A 16,601-nucleotide genomic window follows, 5' to 3' on the forward strand; every position below is an offset into this window, starting at 1 on the left:
TACTTGTGCGCAGCCGTGGCAGTGGCCTGCAGAACACTCCAGGTGCGTTCGACATGAGAAAGCCAGAGGCAGACCTTTAAGACTTTTGAGCCGCCCCGCCCAGATTTGGCCCGGAGTCACTGATACGTAGGACCTACGTAGGGCATCGAAAACTCGCGAGACCCAAACGAGATCGGTCACAGAGGTAGCCGCGTGAGCTGCTGGAGAGCAACTCACCGCGGCTACCTGGCCCACCTCTCTGTTTCATACAGGCAGGGGATTGGACCCGAGCCCACTCGTCATCAGTTTGATGACAACACGCTTTATTTGCATAAATAAACACCCAGTCCCGGGGGAGGGGGAGGGGCGGCGGCGGCTACAAATTGGGCGGGGGGGGGGGTGCGCAAAGGTGGCGAAAAAGTCACGGAGCAACACAAAAACAGAATCCACAGATCAGAGGCCTGTTCTACCATGTCCAACAACGTATGATCATTGCCACCCCGGACGCCAGGCCTGTAAACACCCCCCACGGTGGGAGTCATGAGAAACACAAACATGGAGAACATAGGGTTGTCCGAGTTGGAGGCAGACTGATAACTCCGCCCCACGGCTGCGCCGTCTACTTGAGTCTGTTTATGGAGCAAACAGTCAGAGTGAAACTGAAAGTAAAAACCAGACCCGCACGTACCGAAGAGGATCGCGCCTGGACAGCAGAGCCCCCTCATTCCCTCCCTGATGTGAGCGACCACTGAGGTGTCCGTGAAGAGGAGCGTGTTGGGTGAGTTTCCAGTGATCCACATGCTGATTTGGATTTTGTGCCTGTTTTTATTGGAAATTGTTGGTTTTGCGTCACACCGCGTGTCTCCAGCGGAGAGCTGAAAGTCCACCTTTATGACTGCTACTGTCGGGAGGGTGATATTTAATTAATGTTTCGAGTGAAAAGATTATACCGTGATATATGTGTGTGTGTTTTCATTCTGAATTGCATTTTTAATAAATAACGCGCTCTATTTGCGTCACTTTGGCGCGTCTTTACGCACAGACGCTCCGGTCACCAGCTGTTATCTGTGGACAAAGGAAAGGTCAAAGCATTGCACGGGCTCGGTGAAGTACCTGTTTATCTCCAGTCTGAGAATACACCTGTCAACAAGTAGCAGGCTGCATTAACCGCGCTGCACAGCACAGTATTCACATGCAAAAAGTGAAAAATGAAAGAGAAAGACTGAGCGCGCACACGTGGAACTAATTCACAAGTCTTCGTATCACTGGAGTGAAGTGGAATCTTCGGGTATTTCTGGAGAACAACAGGCTGCTGATGGGTTAATGATTTACCAAACATTTTTTTGATACCATGTTTAATATTTTATATGACTTTACTGCTTAACTGCTTGCAGTAAAGCATGGAGTAGAGCACAGTGTGACTTTATTCATCACAAACTGGGAAATCCCAGTGTATTAAGGTTAAATTCCAGTGTGTTAATACACACACACACACACCCACAAACATACACACAATCTTTAAACACAGAACCTTCCTACTTTACCTCTAGAGTTGGTTACAGAGCAGATTACTGTAATTTGTAATTTAAATCTTATTGTCTGAGAATTGTCCCTCCTGGCCGACTTAGTTTTAAATCTAGAGAAAGGCGTCTGCAGTGAGAAGTAGCGAAGTCCTCGCTGAGAGTTTCTGTGATGACCTCTTTTAAACAGGAACAGCCAGTAAGTTCTTTGTATCTCAGGAGCTTGCTTTGAATATAGATATCTTATTAGAAATGTAATTAAATTCATGCAGTAGCAAAAAAGCAACAAGTTGCCTGATAGTTTCAGTCCAGTTCGGTTTTTTTTTTAAACTAGATTTTACAACTATTATTATTACAAACTGATATTTTAGGCATTTTGCAGTGTAACAGTAGCTGAGCTTTTCTGCATATTTCCAGTAATTTTCAACGTGATTAAATGTGCTGACAACTAAATTGTTACATTTTCATTAGTTTTATAATATTTTATATTTAAACATATAGTGTATGGATTTTAACCATGAGCTCCATCAGTACTGAACTGAGCAATCTCCTTGACAAGTTTTCACTTTTACTTTGACCAAATGTGAAAGAACAAACAGCTGGACTCTCTGTAAACAACCCATCCAGTGATAACTTGCCCTCAGTCATGACCTTGGAAAGGAAACACACACTCCAAAAAAAAAAAAAAAATCAATAAATACGCGTGTCATCTGTTATCAGACAAGTGAATAAGTAGGGTCAAACTTCAAAATTACTCCTTGTTCGGATAATAGCTGTCATGAACTCTGATTGGTTCATAATCAGTGTGAAGAGAGTGGGTCGACTCACGATTTGGCCACAAAGCCAGAATCACTGTGTGATCATCAGGATCTTAGAGGGATTTTCAGAAATCCAGAGAACGTTTTCAGCTTCAGTTTGTGCCTTTTAAAAGCTTCTAAACAATTTCTCAATCAATCAATCAATCAATAAAATGACATGAGTCATAATTCTGTTTTTTTTGTTGCTTTGCTGTTCTCTGGGGGCACATCAGCAGATTATGCTGTAGAGTCTGTGTGTTTAATCTGGCGCAGGTTTAAACACCATTCCTGTTTAATTCTTATGCAAGGCGTGAATTGCATTGTGCTCTTTGGAGTGAATGACCCTTGGTTTAATGAGCCTCGGTTTCATCGTGTACGTGGACTCTGTGATTCACCCTGTGGTTTGATGATTGCTACTTATTGCAACCATATTTTGAAATGAAACTTACTGAACCTCTACACAGTTGTAGGAAACCAGCCTCTCAACATTTCAGCCCTTGTTATATCTGTGGCCAGTGATGCAACTTAAAGCGATACTTCAACATTTTGGCAAATTGGCCCATCTAGGGCAATTCGGTAGTCATTTAGAACAGCATACTTACTTTTTTTGTGAGGGCGAGCTGTTGTTTATTCAGCGGTGCGTCTGAGGAGAGCTTCACGGCGGACATAATGGAAGTGGACGGTACAGTTGCTTCCCCTCGTCAAACTCATCAAATACACAATCCAACAACCCCAAAACACACTTTGGTGGACACGTTATAATCCGCACATTCACTACGCTGTGAAACACCAACAAATAATATTGTAGCGTTACGACATTGAAGCAAATATTGGGAACTACTTTTTCTTTTGAGATCACTACGCCCAGACGCCATGTTTAGTAAGTAGTTCCGTCTTAGCAATCTTCGCAAAAAAACGCTCAATCTCGTAATTTTGCATTAATATTTCACAGCGTAGTGAATGTGGGGATTATAACGTGTCCACCAAAGTGTGTTTTGGGGTTGTTGGATTGTGTTGGATTGATGAGTTTGACGAGGGAAGCTACTGTACCATCCACTTCCATTATGTCCGCCGTGAAGCTCTCCTCAGACTCACCGCTGAATAAACAACAGCTCGCCCTCACAAAAAAAGTAAGTATGCTGTTCTAAATGACTACCGAATTGCCCTAGATGGGCCAATTTGCCAAAATGTTGAAGTATCGCTTTAAAGCTATGCAGACGTCTGCGAGCCGACAGACAGACGGACAGCCGACACTTAAATCCAAGGACTCTGACTGATGTGTGAGCTGTGAAAGTACAAAACAATGGCTAAAAAAACATAGCGAGGGAGCTACTTCTTATTGACCAAACTGAAAAAATCTGACAAGGAAATCCGGAGTGTCACATGCTGCAGAAGACCACACACGGAGGCTTGTGCTGCATCAGTAAACTCACGTCTTGGTGATGAAGCTTTTTTTCCCAGCTCTCTACAATATTTACCAGTGGGATGAAAGTACTGTGAAAACATTTGTTTTTTCGGGTGACTTATTCTTGGCTGTTTAGTATAACAAAATCACATATTTGTGTTAAAATAAAACTGAAACAGGTCTCAGTGATGATTTTTTTTTTGTTTAAATAAGCTAAAGTAAAATTGAAACCTTGATACTTTCTACTTCCAATAATGTGTTCACACATTCAGATGCGCGTCTGTGTTGCTTTGTCTACTTATTCAGTGAAAGTGAAATTTTAAAGAGTGCCACATGTGATCAGTTGCCGTCATCGGTTTGAGATTCCACATTCTGTAGGGAGGTAGAAATGCTGATACTTGACTTTAGAAGAATAGTGGATTTACTGTTTGAAGTCACTTGGGAGTCCTGGATCTGTGTAACAGTGACATCAAGCTTCCGTTGCTGTCGCTCCCGTTCCTTCCTGATTCTCTGGTCTGCGTCTGTCTCACTTTTCATTGTCCAACTGACCAGTCCTGTCCCGTCTGCTTTTGAGTCCTCATACTGAAATTATATATATGTATATATATATATATATATATATATATATATATATATATATATATATATATATATATATAAATTCAGTGGCTTAGCAGAACCCTTGAGGGATGTTTTTCTCAGTCACTGTCAGGCCCGTTATCACAGGTCGTGTCACTACTAGCTCCACGAGTCAGATAACAACAAGACATTAAACCCAAAGACGTCGTACTGTCTTGTTCCTGTCTGTTCACGTCTTGTAACTTTCATACTAATACACACATCCTCTGCTTTGAAAGACGTGTCTAAACAGATCAGCATGTCTGCGCGTCACTTCCCATTTAACTCGAAAAATAAGTCATATAATGTTGGGGGAAAAAAAGTTCACTGGAATGAAGTGGGAAATGTGTTATTTTTTTATATAAGAGGAGTAAATGGTGTGGATATTTGTGACAGAAGTACAGTGTTTTTACTCTGGGGTGAGTCGACGTATTCTTTTGTCTAGACATGTAATAAACTCATGAAAAAAATGTCAAATTCTCATTGATTTTCAAGAGATAAGTGAGAATTTAAATTTTCTGGTGCTTTGCACGGGTTCTGCATGTGATGTACAACTCTCAAGGCTGTCTTTGTTACTGCACACAAACAGAAACGGCTCTATTTCTTCGAATTTGCCTGAAAAATACCAACAAAGCGACGCTTTTTCATTTAAATATGCTACTTTATGCATAACCGGAGATCAATATCAATATTGTGTTATTTGAAAAAATTAATAATAGTTATTTTGTGCTATATTTTAATTTTAGAGATTTTTAAGTTCTATTGGCACCAATTTACTAGAGATAGTGTCATTTACTAGAGAGAGAGAGACATGTTTTCATGTTCATGTAGGAAAGGCTTACTGAACATCTCCCAGGACACACGACTGTGGATGCTCTAAGAAGAGGTTTATCCTGAGATGCAGTTTGCGTGTGAGCCTGGAGAAATCCATCCACAATAGAGGCAGTAGAACCGTTCCAGGTAGCAGCACCGTCTGTCAGTGTGTGTTTTTACTGGAGAAAAATTCATTTATTTCAGGTCATGTCACTGCAGCTCGGGAGTGTGTGATGTGGAGTGTGTGGGCTCACAACGAATGAATGTGGACGGATGGCTTTGCTTATGAAGTCTCAAACAAGAACAGCTGCAAATAAGTGAAAGTGGAGAAGAAGTCGTCTCTTGATGTTCAGTTTGGCTCGGAAGAGCATGAATGGGCACAATGGAAAACATTTCCTTTCTCGTGATCTTAATTTTCCTGAAAAATTCCCAACCTGTTTTAACCCTGCGTGCGACTCTTCTGCAGTGTCACCATTTCATTGCTGCAATAGTTTTTATTGTATTTTTTGTCAATTGTTTTATTGCTCCCATCTTACGGTTTTATGTTTTTGTGTTTTTATTAATGTTCAGCGCTTTGTGATAATGGTAGTTGTTTTTAAAGTGCCAAATTGAGTTGAGCTGAATAGTGGGTGTGTGGGGGGGAGGTACAGACATTTTCCCATCATGCTTTCCCTCTATAATCTGGACTCTGGCTCGATCTACCAACTCACAGCTGCAGTGATGGAGACATCAGTGGTGTCGAACAGACACTTGTGAAACCTCTTTCGCCCTAAAGCCCAAACCACGGCTCTCATGTCAGCAAAGGATTTGATAATGTGAGGGAATTTGCACTTTCACCCACAGATTCAAGCTCATTCGTTGGGGATACATAGTTTTGTTTAGCTTCTCAGTGTTTCCAAAGACAGGAAACACAAAGTGTTTAGTTTAAGCAACTTTTAATGAGGCTGAGAGAAAGTTCTTTATGACTGACAATTCACAGCACTGACAATCAAGTTTCTCAACAGGAAGGATATTTGTTGACTCAAAGAGAGAACTGCAGGATATTTGTCTTTTGGACTGACCTCTGTTTTCCCAAATGACAACAAAAATTCCCCACTTGACTTTCTCTTTCAGTATTACTGCTCTTGTTAGTTTTTGTCTGTGAGGGTGTAAACAGGGTTTAACAGCAGGTTAAACCAGTTCTGAAGGGCTGGGTTCTGAATGGCTCATTTACATTTTATTCACAGATGTAAATGGTTTGCTGTGCATGACTTGCGCTGATATGTTTTAAATGCAGTGTCTACTTTTGCAGGACACTGGATTCTGCACTTATCCTCCTTGTAATGTTAGCAATGAATCACAGTTCTACGTCATTCCACTTTTATTTGCACCCGGATGGTTTTCTGAAGTTGATGAATAAGCAGACTTGACAGAAGAAGAGAAACGAAACAATTTCACAGAGAGTGTTTCTTTCTTTACTTAGATAGATAGATAGATAGATAAAACTTTATTAATCTCCCAAGGGAGAAATTCCAGTGTCCAGCAGCACACAGATCATATACATGCAAATAAATAACAGTACAAAAAACAGTACAAAAAATACAAGTGCTCAGATTGTACTTGGTTTGGCTCAGGCACATCTGTTATACAGCCTGATTGCTGAGGGGATGAACGACCTCTTGAAGCGCTCAGTTCTGCAGCGCAATGACAGGAGCCTGTTACTCCGGTCACTTTTTTGAGCTGCAACTGTGTCGTGCAGTGGATGTTTGGAGTTCCTCAAGATACTCTGCATTAGAGCCCCCATCCTCCTCTCCAAGACTGCTCCAACAGAGTCCACCTTCCTCCCCATCACAGACACACACCTCCTGATCAGTCTGTCCAGCCGATTGCTGTCTCTTTTTGTCATACTGCCGCCCCAACAGACAACCCCAAAGAAAACAGCACTTGCAACAACAGACTGGTAGAAAATGTACAGCATGTCACCACACACATCAAAGGATTTAAGTCTCCTCAGGAAAAACAGCCTGCTCTGTCCTTTCTTATACAGGGCCCGAGCCTGCTCCGACCAGTCCAGTTTGTGGTCAAGGTGCACACCCAAGTATTTATAGGTGTGAACAACCTCAATACTCTCTCCGTCGATGATGACAGGTTGATGAGAGGGCTTCCTGCCAAAGTCAATGATCATCTCCTTCGTCTTAGAGGTGTTCAGAATAAGACCATTGTCCCTGCTCCAGGTGGTGAATCCCGCGATGAGCTCCCTGTACTCCTTTTCATCCCTACCCTTCACACATGCCACAATTGCAGTGTCATCTGAATACTTCTGCACATGACACGCAGCAGATCTGTGAGCAAAGTCAGCAGTGTACAGTGTGAAGAGAAAGGGGGATAGTACAGTTCCCTGCGGTGCACCAGTGTTGCTCAACAGGGTCCCAGATACACCCCCCCCGAGCCGGACGTATTGTGACCTCAGAGTCAGGTAGTTGTGGATCCAGCGAACAAAGAGAGGATCCACTCCCATCCTCTCAAGCTTCCCCTTCAGTAACTGAGGCTGGATGGTATCAAAGGCGCTTGTAAAGTCGAAAAACATCAACCTCACATAGCCTCCAGCTCCCTCCAGAAAGGAGAGCGCCTGATGGACCATAAACAAGACTGCATCGTCCACTCCCGTGCTGTCCTGATAGGCGAACTGAAGGGGGTCCAGCGCCCCCTCCACTTGAGGTTTGAGCAGCCGGAGCAGCAGCCTCTCAAAAGTCTTCATTACCACGGATGTTAGGGCCACTGGTCTGTAGTCCTTCATCCCTGCAGGCCTTGCCACCTTGGGCACTGGGACGAGGCATGAGGTCTTCCACAACGCAGGGACACGTCCAGTCTGAAGACTCCGATTGAAGATGGTTTGGAGAGGCACAGCCAGCTCTGACGCACACTCCTTCAGCAGCCGTGGTGATATCCCATCAGGCCCTGCAGCTTTCCGTCCATGGAGCCTCCTCAGCTCCACACGTACCTCCTCCACAGTGAAGGCCGGCGCGTCAGCAGAGGTGGAGCAGCCGCTGGGTGGAGAAGAGGAGCAGGTCGCAGCCGCAGAGGTGGAGCAGCCGCTGGGTGGAGAAGAGGAGCAGGTCGCAGCCGCAGAGGTGGAGCAGCCGCTGGATGGTGAGGAGGAGCAGGTCACAGCAGCAGAGGTGGAGCAGCCGCTGGGTGGTGAGGAGGAGCAGGTCACAGCAGCAGAGGTGGAGCAGCCGCTGGGTGGTGAGGAGGAGCAGGTCACAGCAGCAGAGGTGGAGCAGCCGCTGGGTGGTGAGGAGGAGCAGGTCACAGCAGCAGAGGTGGAGCAGCCGCTGGGTGGTGAGAAGGAGCAGGTCACAGCAGCAGAGGTGGAGCAGCCGCTGGGTGGTGAGGAGGAGCAGGTCACAGCCGCAGAGGTGGAGCAGCTCCCAGGTGGAGAAGAGGAGCAGGTCACAGCAGCCGAGGTGGAGTGGCCGCCGGATGGTGAGGAGGAGCAGGTCACAGCAGCAGAGGTGGAGCAGCCGCTGGGTGGAGGAGAGGAGCAAGTCACAGCCGCAGAGGTGGAGCCGCTCCCAGGTGGAGAAGAGGAGCAGGTCACAGCAGCCGAGGTGGAGTGGCCGCCGGGTGGGCATCCGTTAGTGTGTGTGTGCGTTTGTACAGAGTCAAACCGGTTGTAAAAACGGTTGAACTCGTCCGCCATGTCCACATCACCAGGAGCTACACATCCCTTCTCCTTGAAACCAGTAATGGTTCTCATGCCCTTCCAGACCTCTCGGGAGCTCTTATCCTGCAGCTTCCTCTCAAGTCCTGCTTTGTACTCCCTCCTGGCCCGTCTCATGGCCCTCCTCAGGTCATGCTGAGCAGTCCTCATTCTCTGCCGGTCACCAGACTTAAAAGCCTCCTTTTTACAGTTCAGCAGATGTTTTGTGTCACTTCTGATCTACGGCTTGTTGTTGGGGAAGCAGCGCACGGTTCTCAGGGGCACTACTACATCCGTGCAGAAATTTATGTAGTCTGTGACACAGACCACGCTCTCATTGATGTCATTGTCCACGTCTGAACCCACAAGCAGATTCCAATCTGTGGATTCAAAACAGTCCCTCAGCTTGGCTGTTGTCTCAGGGGTCCACTGCCTAAAAGACCTCCTGACCGTAGGCAGTCTCATCACAGATGGTTTGTATGATGGTCTGAGGTGTATGAGATTGTGGACAAAAACTGAAGACAAAAACTGAAAGCGTTTCAGAGCTTTGTGAGAAACTGTTTGCTGCGGTTTAAAGCAGTGTGTTTGTACTGGATGATCTCCAGTAATCTGTTTGTTCTCTGTTAATGATTGGCACGCTACCTTGGTTTCTTTCTTTTTTTTTTTTTCCATCAAGGTGGATGAAACTAAACTGTGGGGGGTCAGATTAAACCCTGATGATAACAGGCTGTGCATTCCTGCTGTCTCGTTTTGTCCAGAAGACAAAACAAAGTGAAAAAGAAACCATAGGATGCTTTTTATAGTCTGTTATATAAAACTCACGAAATTTGGTTTCGCCTTTCAGGTATCAGGAAAACATGGCCTCCATTGGTACCTGCCTGTTTCTTTTTGCTGTCATCTGTGTTGCCGCAGGAAATTCAAAAAACGGTAAGTTCCCTTACAACCAGAAAGTTACAGAATGAATCTTGTTCTTTTCCCTCATGTATTTTGTTCAATTTTATCTCTTTGTTTCTTTTCAGACTTCGTAACGGTTAACTGCGATGCTGAAATTGTGGGAATGGTGGGCCATCAGTCGCTGCTGAATTGCAGCCTCCAGCTGTCAGCTGAAGTGTCGGACGTCAACATCCGAGTGGTGAGGTGGAGCAAAAAAGGGAGAAAGCTTCCCGTGATGGTTTACTATGAAGGAAAATGGAACAAGGCCCCAGGCTACGACGTCGCTGAATCATCCTGGAACGAAAAGAGCTCCAACTTATCGATGCTCATCACCAGCACCTCAGTGACGGACGATGGAGAATATACGTGCACTGTGGTCACAGACAGTGGCAGGAGTGAGGGAAGCACAAGCCTCAGAGTGAGAGGTAAACCTGCAACGTGCAGTTATTAATATTCTGAGAACACATGAAGTATTGAAGCGTCTGTTTTGTGAAGAAGAAAAAAAGTGGAGGAAGGATTGTGAAGACATCTTTATGTTATTGTCTTTTTTTATTTATGAGAGATCATGATAGCATCCTGCCTCTAAAACAAATATGGATTTGATTTTAACTCGCATTCTTTTCTGAAAGTAATGTGATTTACAGACAAGTTCAAGCGATTGAAAAAAGCTGTCGTGCAAAATGAGCGTGGAACAGTAACAGTGTGACTGTGTGAAGTCGGCGCCACGGTTGCAGGCTTGTAGAGTATTCCAGGAATTCCTATTTTCATTTCATTTGCTTTATTTGTTTCGGAGGGACACTGCGCATTAATAAACGTTTTATACAGAAAAAAAAATGTAAATGCACATGAGTAAGCCAAAAGGCTAGTTTATATCGGCTGCCCCCCCTGCCAGAACTAAAAGGCCAGTAATTTGGCCTCCACTTTCAGTAAGAGCCTCTAGTTTACATTTCTGGATGAGGAGGAGTAGCGGCTCGACTCCGAGCTCCTCCCTGGTGACTGAGCTTCTCACCCTGAGTCTCAGGGAGCGTCCGGCTCATTCCAGCCGCTTGCGTCCGGGATCTCGTCCTTTCGGTCATGATCATAGGTGAGGGCGGGGTCGTAGATTGTCCGGTAAATCAAGAGCTTCGCCTTTCGGCTCAGCTCCCTCTTCACCACGACGGACCGATGCGACCGCATCACCTCCATCCGTCCCCCATTCGAGAAAAAAACCCCAAAGATACTTGAACTCCTCCACTTGGAGCAGGGTCTCTCCGCTGACCCAGAGGGCAGACCACCTTCTCCCAGTCGAGGACCATGACCTCGGATTTGGAGGTGCTGATCCTCATGCCCACACTCAGCTGCAAACCGCCCCAGAGCATCCTGTCCGTCCACAATTGAATTGCATGTCTTTTATTCGAGGTGACAGAAGGTCTTTGTTTGGGTTTCAATGCGTGACGATTCAATGCGTTTCGTCAGGTCTGCTCTTGAAATGGCGTCCGTCAGGGGGAAATTAGATTGTGTAATTCTCTCTGAGAAAATTATTTCCGCAAATTGCATCACCCTGATGAGGAAGAACGTTAGACCGAATGAAGAAGGGACTTTCCAAACCAGAGAACAGTTTAGTTTAATAGTTTCCTTTTAGTTAGATATTTATGTAATCACCAAAAGTTTGTAAATAACTCCTAGTTAATCTGTAATGCGTCATGGTAAATATGATCAAATGTTATCAATCTGTTATGGGTTTTATTGGATGTGTGAAAGAATACTGTTCAGAGCTCAGCTCAGTAATTCTGTTTTTGTCTTTTTAGCCAAATACAGTCCACCAGAAGTCCACTCCATCCCTGAGAAAATAATTGAGAATCAAGACAGCTCGCTGATTTGTGAGACTGGTGGAGGATACCCTGAAGGTAAAATTCGCTGGCTCGATGTTCATGACAAGGATTGGACAGCAAGCTCCGAGATGGAGGCCAAACAGACAGACGACGGACTGTTTCAGCTGTCGAGCAAGCTCCTTCTGAAGAGAGGATCCACTTTCGACGAGTACAAATGTGTTGTGTACAACGCCAGAGGATCAAAAGAGATGGAGGTCACCTTTAAACCATCACCTGAAAGTACGTTGTTGAGCTCCACACCTGATACTTTTCAGGCTCGCAAAACATTTCTGATTTTGAACGTATTTTACCTGAAATGTGAAACGATACAGATGTCATCACTACTATTACGCAAACAAGTCTTCTAATATGATTACACAACTAAGAGCACAGGCCAACTGCAGAACATGTTTTCGTTGGCACGTAGAGGACAGATTGCTACATTATCTCTACAAGCTTGAAAGTGAAAGACAGCATATAGGTGCTGATGAGGAAATAATCAACTACTGCAACGGTGTTACGGTGTCAACATAAGGCCTGGGGACCCAATCTAGCCAGTACGGGTCCATTTGATTTGTGGAAGGACTTTGCATACTGCCAAACCCACAAAAAAGAAACAATAATGTACTGAAGACCACACTATTTTAGTTGGAATATTAAACGCAAAACAATTTTTTTACTTTATTTATGAGCGTGATACTCTTGAACATGTGCAAACTCGGCAGAAAATCCATAAAAGATGCCCACTATAAAAGTAACTGTCTTAAAAAGAAGACAGCATGATTAACTAGTCCAAATAAACATTTTTATTTTCAAGTTACTTTAACTGCACTGTTGTCATTCAACTCATCAGTAAATAAATGTACTAGCACTTAACAAGATATCAAAGTACAAATCGCTGTCATAAAGATCAGCATCAGTTTTTTTTTTGTTTTGTTTTTTTTTTTTGTGGTTGGAAAACATGCAAGCTCTAAACAGAAAGGTCCTGAACAAAATGCAATGTGAACTTTCAGAGCAGAAAGGGCCTGAAACGCACAATCCCACCCATTACGTGGCTCCTCTGGTGGTCATCGGATCACTGGCTGTCGGATTGTTGCTGTTGTTGGTGCTGTGTCGTCGAAGGCAGACTCAACGTGAGTACATCCATCTTCTTTATTCTGCTGTTTGGTTTATTGGCCAAATACATGATCATCACATGAAAACTAAACACAATTAAAACACGCCACTGAAGTGCAAGCATTTCCAGTAAGTTACTGTCTGCACGTTGCTACGATAGTATCGTGAGACTGAGTCCAGTAAAAATACAACATGTAATTACGCCATTGTTTTTGAACGGCTTCTCTGAAGAAGTGCTGAACCTGAACGTTACCAGCAACAAAAACCTAGTGGATGAACCTGTAGAGCGACTGGGAAACTTTAAACCTCTGTGGAGTTTAACAGAAGAGAGTAGTATAGCTCCTGAAAAACATCATATTGATTTAACCGGTGGCGGAAGCTCACGCTCCATCAGCAGAGAATCTGCAGAAAAACATCCTTCAGACTGATGCTGGCAGGATAAGTTTCACTCACTGTTCTGTTGTCTTTTTTTTTTTTTTCATAGTGGCTCGGAGGCCGTCCACAAGACCCCTCATGAGTACGTTCATTTTTGGACATTTGATTCTTAGAAGGTTTATTATTTATGAACATTTATAGATATACAAGCAAAATGATGGTCGCCTGAAGGTTTTTTGTGATTTAGACTTTTTCTAAACTTGTCTTTCTGCTGAATTTGTTGGAACAGTTCGTCATATTTTGACGTAATGTGGGAAAACAAAAAAAAAGAAAAGAGAGTAACCTCCCACAGACAGGTGTCTGGTCTCATTCCAGGCCTGTCGGGACGTGTTTTACTCTCCAGTGTTGTTCACAAACTCAGCTGAATAAGACGTTGCTCACAGGGTGTGAATCCTCAGCGGGGATTCTGCTGAACTCTTCTGTGTTCACATCTTCACTGTGAGATTCTTCAGGGTTTTTCCTTGGCTGTGGATGAATGGGGTTCAGTCTTTAATCACTGGTGTTTATGTTGATTCACACACTTACTGTTGTGCTATGATCTGAAGAATCACAGTAACATCACTTCTTTAAATGAAAACTGCAAATGCTTTAAAAAATCTTCATGTCGCATTGATTTTGAAGGGGGAACATAGATCACGCCGTTCCAGTTAATAATGTTTTACATCCTGTCATGTAATAATGTCTTTTTTAATTCCAGATAACCCACAAGAAGTTCCTACTCAGGATTACGATGTTGAGAAAGGTATGTAGTATGTCTAAATACGCTGTGTAACTGAAGGGGCTCTGACGCCGATGACAATGAGGAAGTCGTCTGTTGGGAAAGTTGAGTTTCCAGGTGTGCAGCGCTGACGACACCGACACACAACCTGCAGCTCAGCGACAAACAGCACAGGAGCCATCGCTCCTGCTGATTTTAAATGTGTGTCGGAGCGATATCATCTACGCACTTTCTTTCTACTTTTTTTTCATATTAGTGCAGCTCTTGTATTTGGCGAAGTGCCGAGGCAACCTGCCAGATCAAGATATTCACTTTTCACCACATTTCGCTTCCTCATGAACACACCAAAGAGGAACGTTGTTTCATGACTGAAAGCTTCACATTTATTCAGATTTTCATTTCCTGTGTTTCCAGGTGACGATCAGAAGACGGATCAATAATGTGAGCACAGCCTGAGGTGATTAATGCTGCTCCTGAAACAATGACCGACTGTCACCGGGCATGAAGACTCATTTAAGCCGTCCTTTGTACACACTCTTGTCTCTGCAGGAGAGTCCCCGCCAGTGCAGCCAGCTTACTGGAACCTTCCAGAATCAACTCTTCCTTGTTTGAGCAACGCCACTCTGCCGTTGTAATTTTGCTCTCGCATGTGATTTATTACATGATTGATGATAATCATTCACCCGCGCTCCGCCGGTGAGCATTCTTATGTGATGTCTAACTCAGATAAATAGAAAATAAAAATCTCAGGAGAAGCCAGAGGGTCCACTTCAAACCTGACAAACATTCAAATAAAGTGCCATAGAAAAACACCACTATTCAGGGGCTAAAACTGCTGTTTTGTGATTGATTTTGTTGACGTTGATTAGGTGCTGGTAGTTGGAGGAAACATTTTTTTAAAGAAGATAAAGTTGTTTTTGTTCATCCCACGCAGTAAATGTAGCCTCGGCCACGGTGGGCGTGGCCTTTCTTCTAAGGTTCCAGGAAGAAATTTTAAATGTCTGGTGTGTGCGAGCATGCGTGAGCGTGAGCATGTGTGTCTGTGTGTGTGTAAGCACCTTCACTGACTAAACGATTGCTATAATTTTCCAGATTATATTTGCAAAAGTTGTTGGAGCTGCATGTGTGAAAGTCTTCAGAGAGATTTCAGAGAGTAAATAGGATGAATCTACAAAAGACCAGAGGAGTCCACTTTTTTTTCTTTTTTTTAATATCTTTTAATATATTATTAAACCTTACTAAGCTGTCTGTGCAATTTAGATTTTGATGAATTTGTGACTACTGAAAATGAAAGTAGTTAAAAAGTCATTTAAGTCTAATAAGTCTGTGACAAAGTGTACATTAAAGTACATCCTGTAGGACGGACTCAGAGTTTTTGTATTGTTGAAGGATTATATATCTCCAGTTATGACGAGATATTTTTGGGATACTGTAAAAAAAAAAATCAAGCAACATAATTTTAGTAATATGCGGACAACAGAAGATTTCAGCATGTTTAGAAGGGTGAGCAGAGAGCACACACACTCACACACTGAAATATTTGATGACACTTGTATAACACAAGATTGTGGGAAAACAGGCAGAGATGCTGAATTGAGTTGAATTGAATTGAATTGAAAATCCTTTATTAGTTCCTCAGGGGGAAATTTAAAATGTCACAACAGCAACGTGACAGTATAATAAGAAAAACGGACAACAAAAAAAATGAATGATAAATTTAAACACATCAACTTATGTGCAATTTAAATCGGGAAAACTGATGTATATTTATACATAGATAGATAAATAGATATAGATGATTGTCTTTAGTCACTGTGAAAGGGTCTCTGTACCTGAATTGCGGCGTTATTCAATAATCATGCTGGCCATGTGGACATGCGAACTCTTTAAATGTAAATGTAAAGCCGGTGTGTCTGTAGGTCTCACTTCCTGGGAACATTTAGCTTTGGTTAGACTGACATCCATATTTCTCACTTTCACATCACATGATCAGCACTACACTCAGCAGCTACCGCGAACTGTTTTCTGTGTTTCAGTAGGATCTTTGAGTCATTGTGTAACCTTTGACAGCAGAGTAATTGTTTTTTGGTTTTTATTTGTTTAATCCACTCTTGGCAGTTTATCACCGGGTCTTCATTTCTTATCCTCATCGGGTTGATGGGAGCCTGACGTTCAAGATCCACGTCAGAGCAGAGTGAAACTTGGCACCATGTGACCGTCGTGGTGTGAAAGTTAGGAAGCAAGTTTGTGTCCAGAAGTTTGGCGGTTTGATCACATGATCTGAAAAACTGTAACACAATGTGATTGAAGTTAAACTGTGACTTGGATCAGCACTGTTGTGAATGTTGACATGTTTTTTAGGAACATGAAGACTGTTGAATTCACAAAGACACAATGTTTTTTTGTAAATATCCAGCTCATATGTTTCATTCACTGTTGGCGTTTTATTTTTCTATGGTAATGATGCACGTTATTGATTTATGCTTAAATATTTCTGCATGATTTTTCATTCTATTCACTGTTCACATCCTCTATAATAAAAAGCAAACTGAAAAGCCTCGACTCTTGTTTTTGTTTTTTCTTCTGAGTCATCTGCTCATAAAAGTCTCTTGATTAAACCAATATTAACTTTGGCTCATATAAACATCATCTCTGGAGTCTAAAAAGGGGTCAAGTCTGGGTCAAATGGGTGCACGTGCTGATGAGCTGTGACAATAAGTGCCACAATTATCTCG

The 16,601-nt window shown here is 43.3% G+C and overlaps 1 protein-coding gene across 4 annotated transcripts; it reads left to right on the top strand.

Moving 5' to 3' along the window:
• Positions 1 to 623: 623 nt before the first annotated feature.
• Positions 624 to 16,428, top strand: LOC115390996 (butyrophilin-like protein 2). 4 transcript variants are annotated; one of them, XM_030095074.1, is made up of 9 exons: positions 624 to 757; positions 9,659 to 9,741; positions 9,834 to 10,172; positions 11,535 to 11,837; positions 12,611 to 12,730; positions 13,198 to 13,230; positions 13,846 to 13,890; positions 14,281 to 14,323; positions 14,416 to 16,428. In XM_030095074.1, the coding sequence occupies exons 2-8, from the start codon at positions 9,672 to 9,674 to the stop codon at positions 14,304 to 14,306; spliced, it is 936 nt and encodes a 311-aa protein (XP_029950934.1). In that variant the 5' UTR covers positions 624 to 757; positions 9,659 to 9,671; the 3' UTR covers positions 14,307 to 14,323; positions 14,416 to 16,428. The 4 variants fall into 4 exon arrangements, with proteins under 4 accessions (XP_029950934.1, XP_029950935.1, XP_029950936.1 ...); XM_030095075.1 differs by having other exon boundaries at positions 14,281 to 14,307; XM_030095076.1 differs by lacking the exon at positions 13,198 to 13,230.
• Positions 16,429 to 16,601: the final 173 nt, after the last annotated feature.

Source organism: Salarias fasciatus, chromosome 6 (genome assembly GCF_902148845.1).
Source record: "Salarias fasciatus chromosome 6, fSalaFa1.1, whole genome shotgun sequence".
NCBI classification, from domain to species: domain Eukaryota; kingdom Metazoa; phylum Chordata; class Actinopteri; order Blenniiformes; family Blenniidae; genus Salarias; species Salarias fasciatus.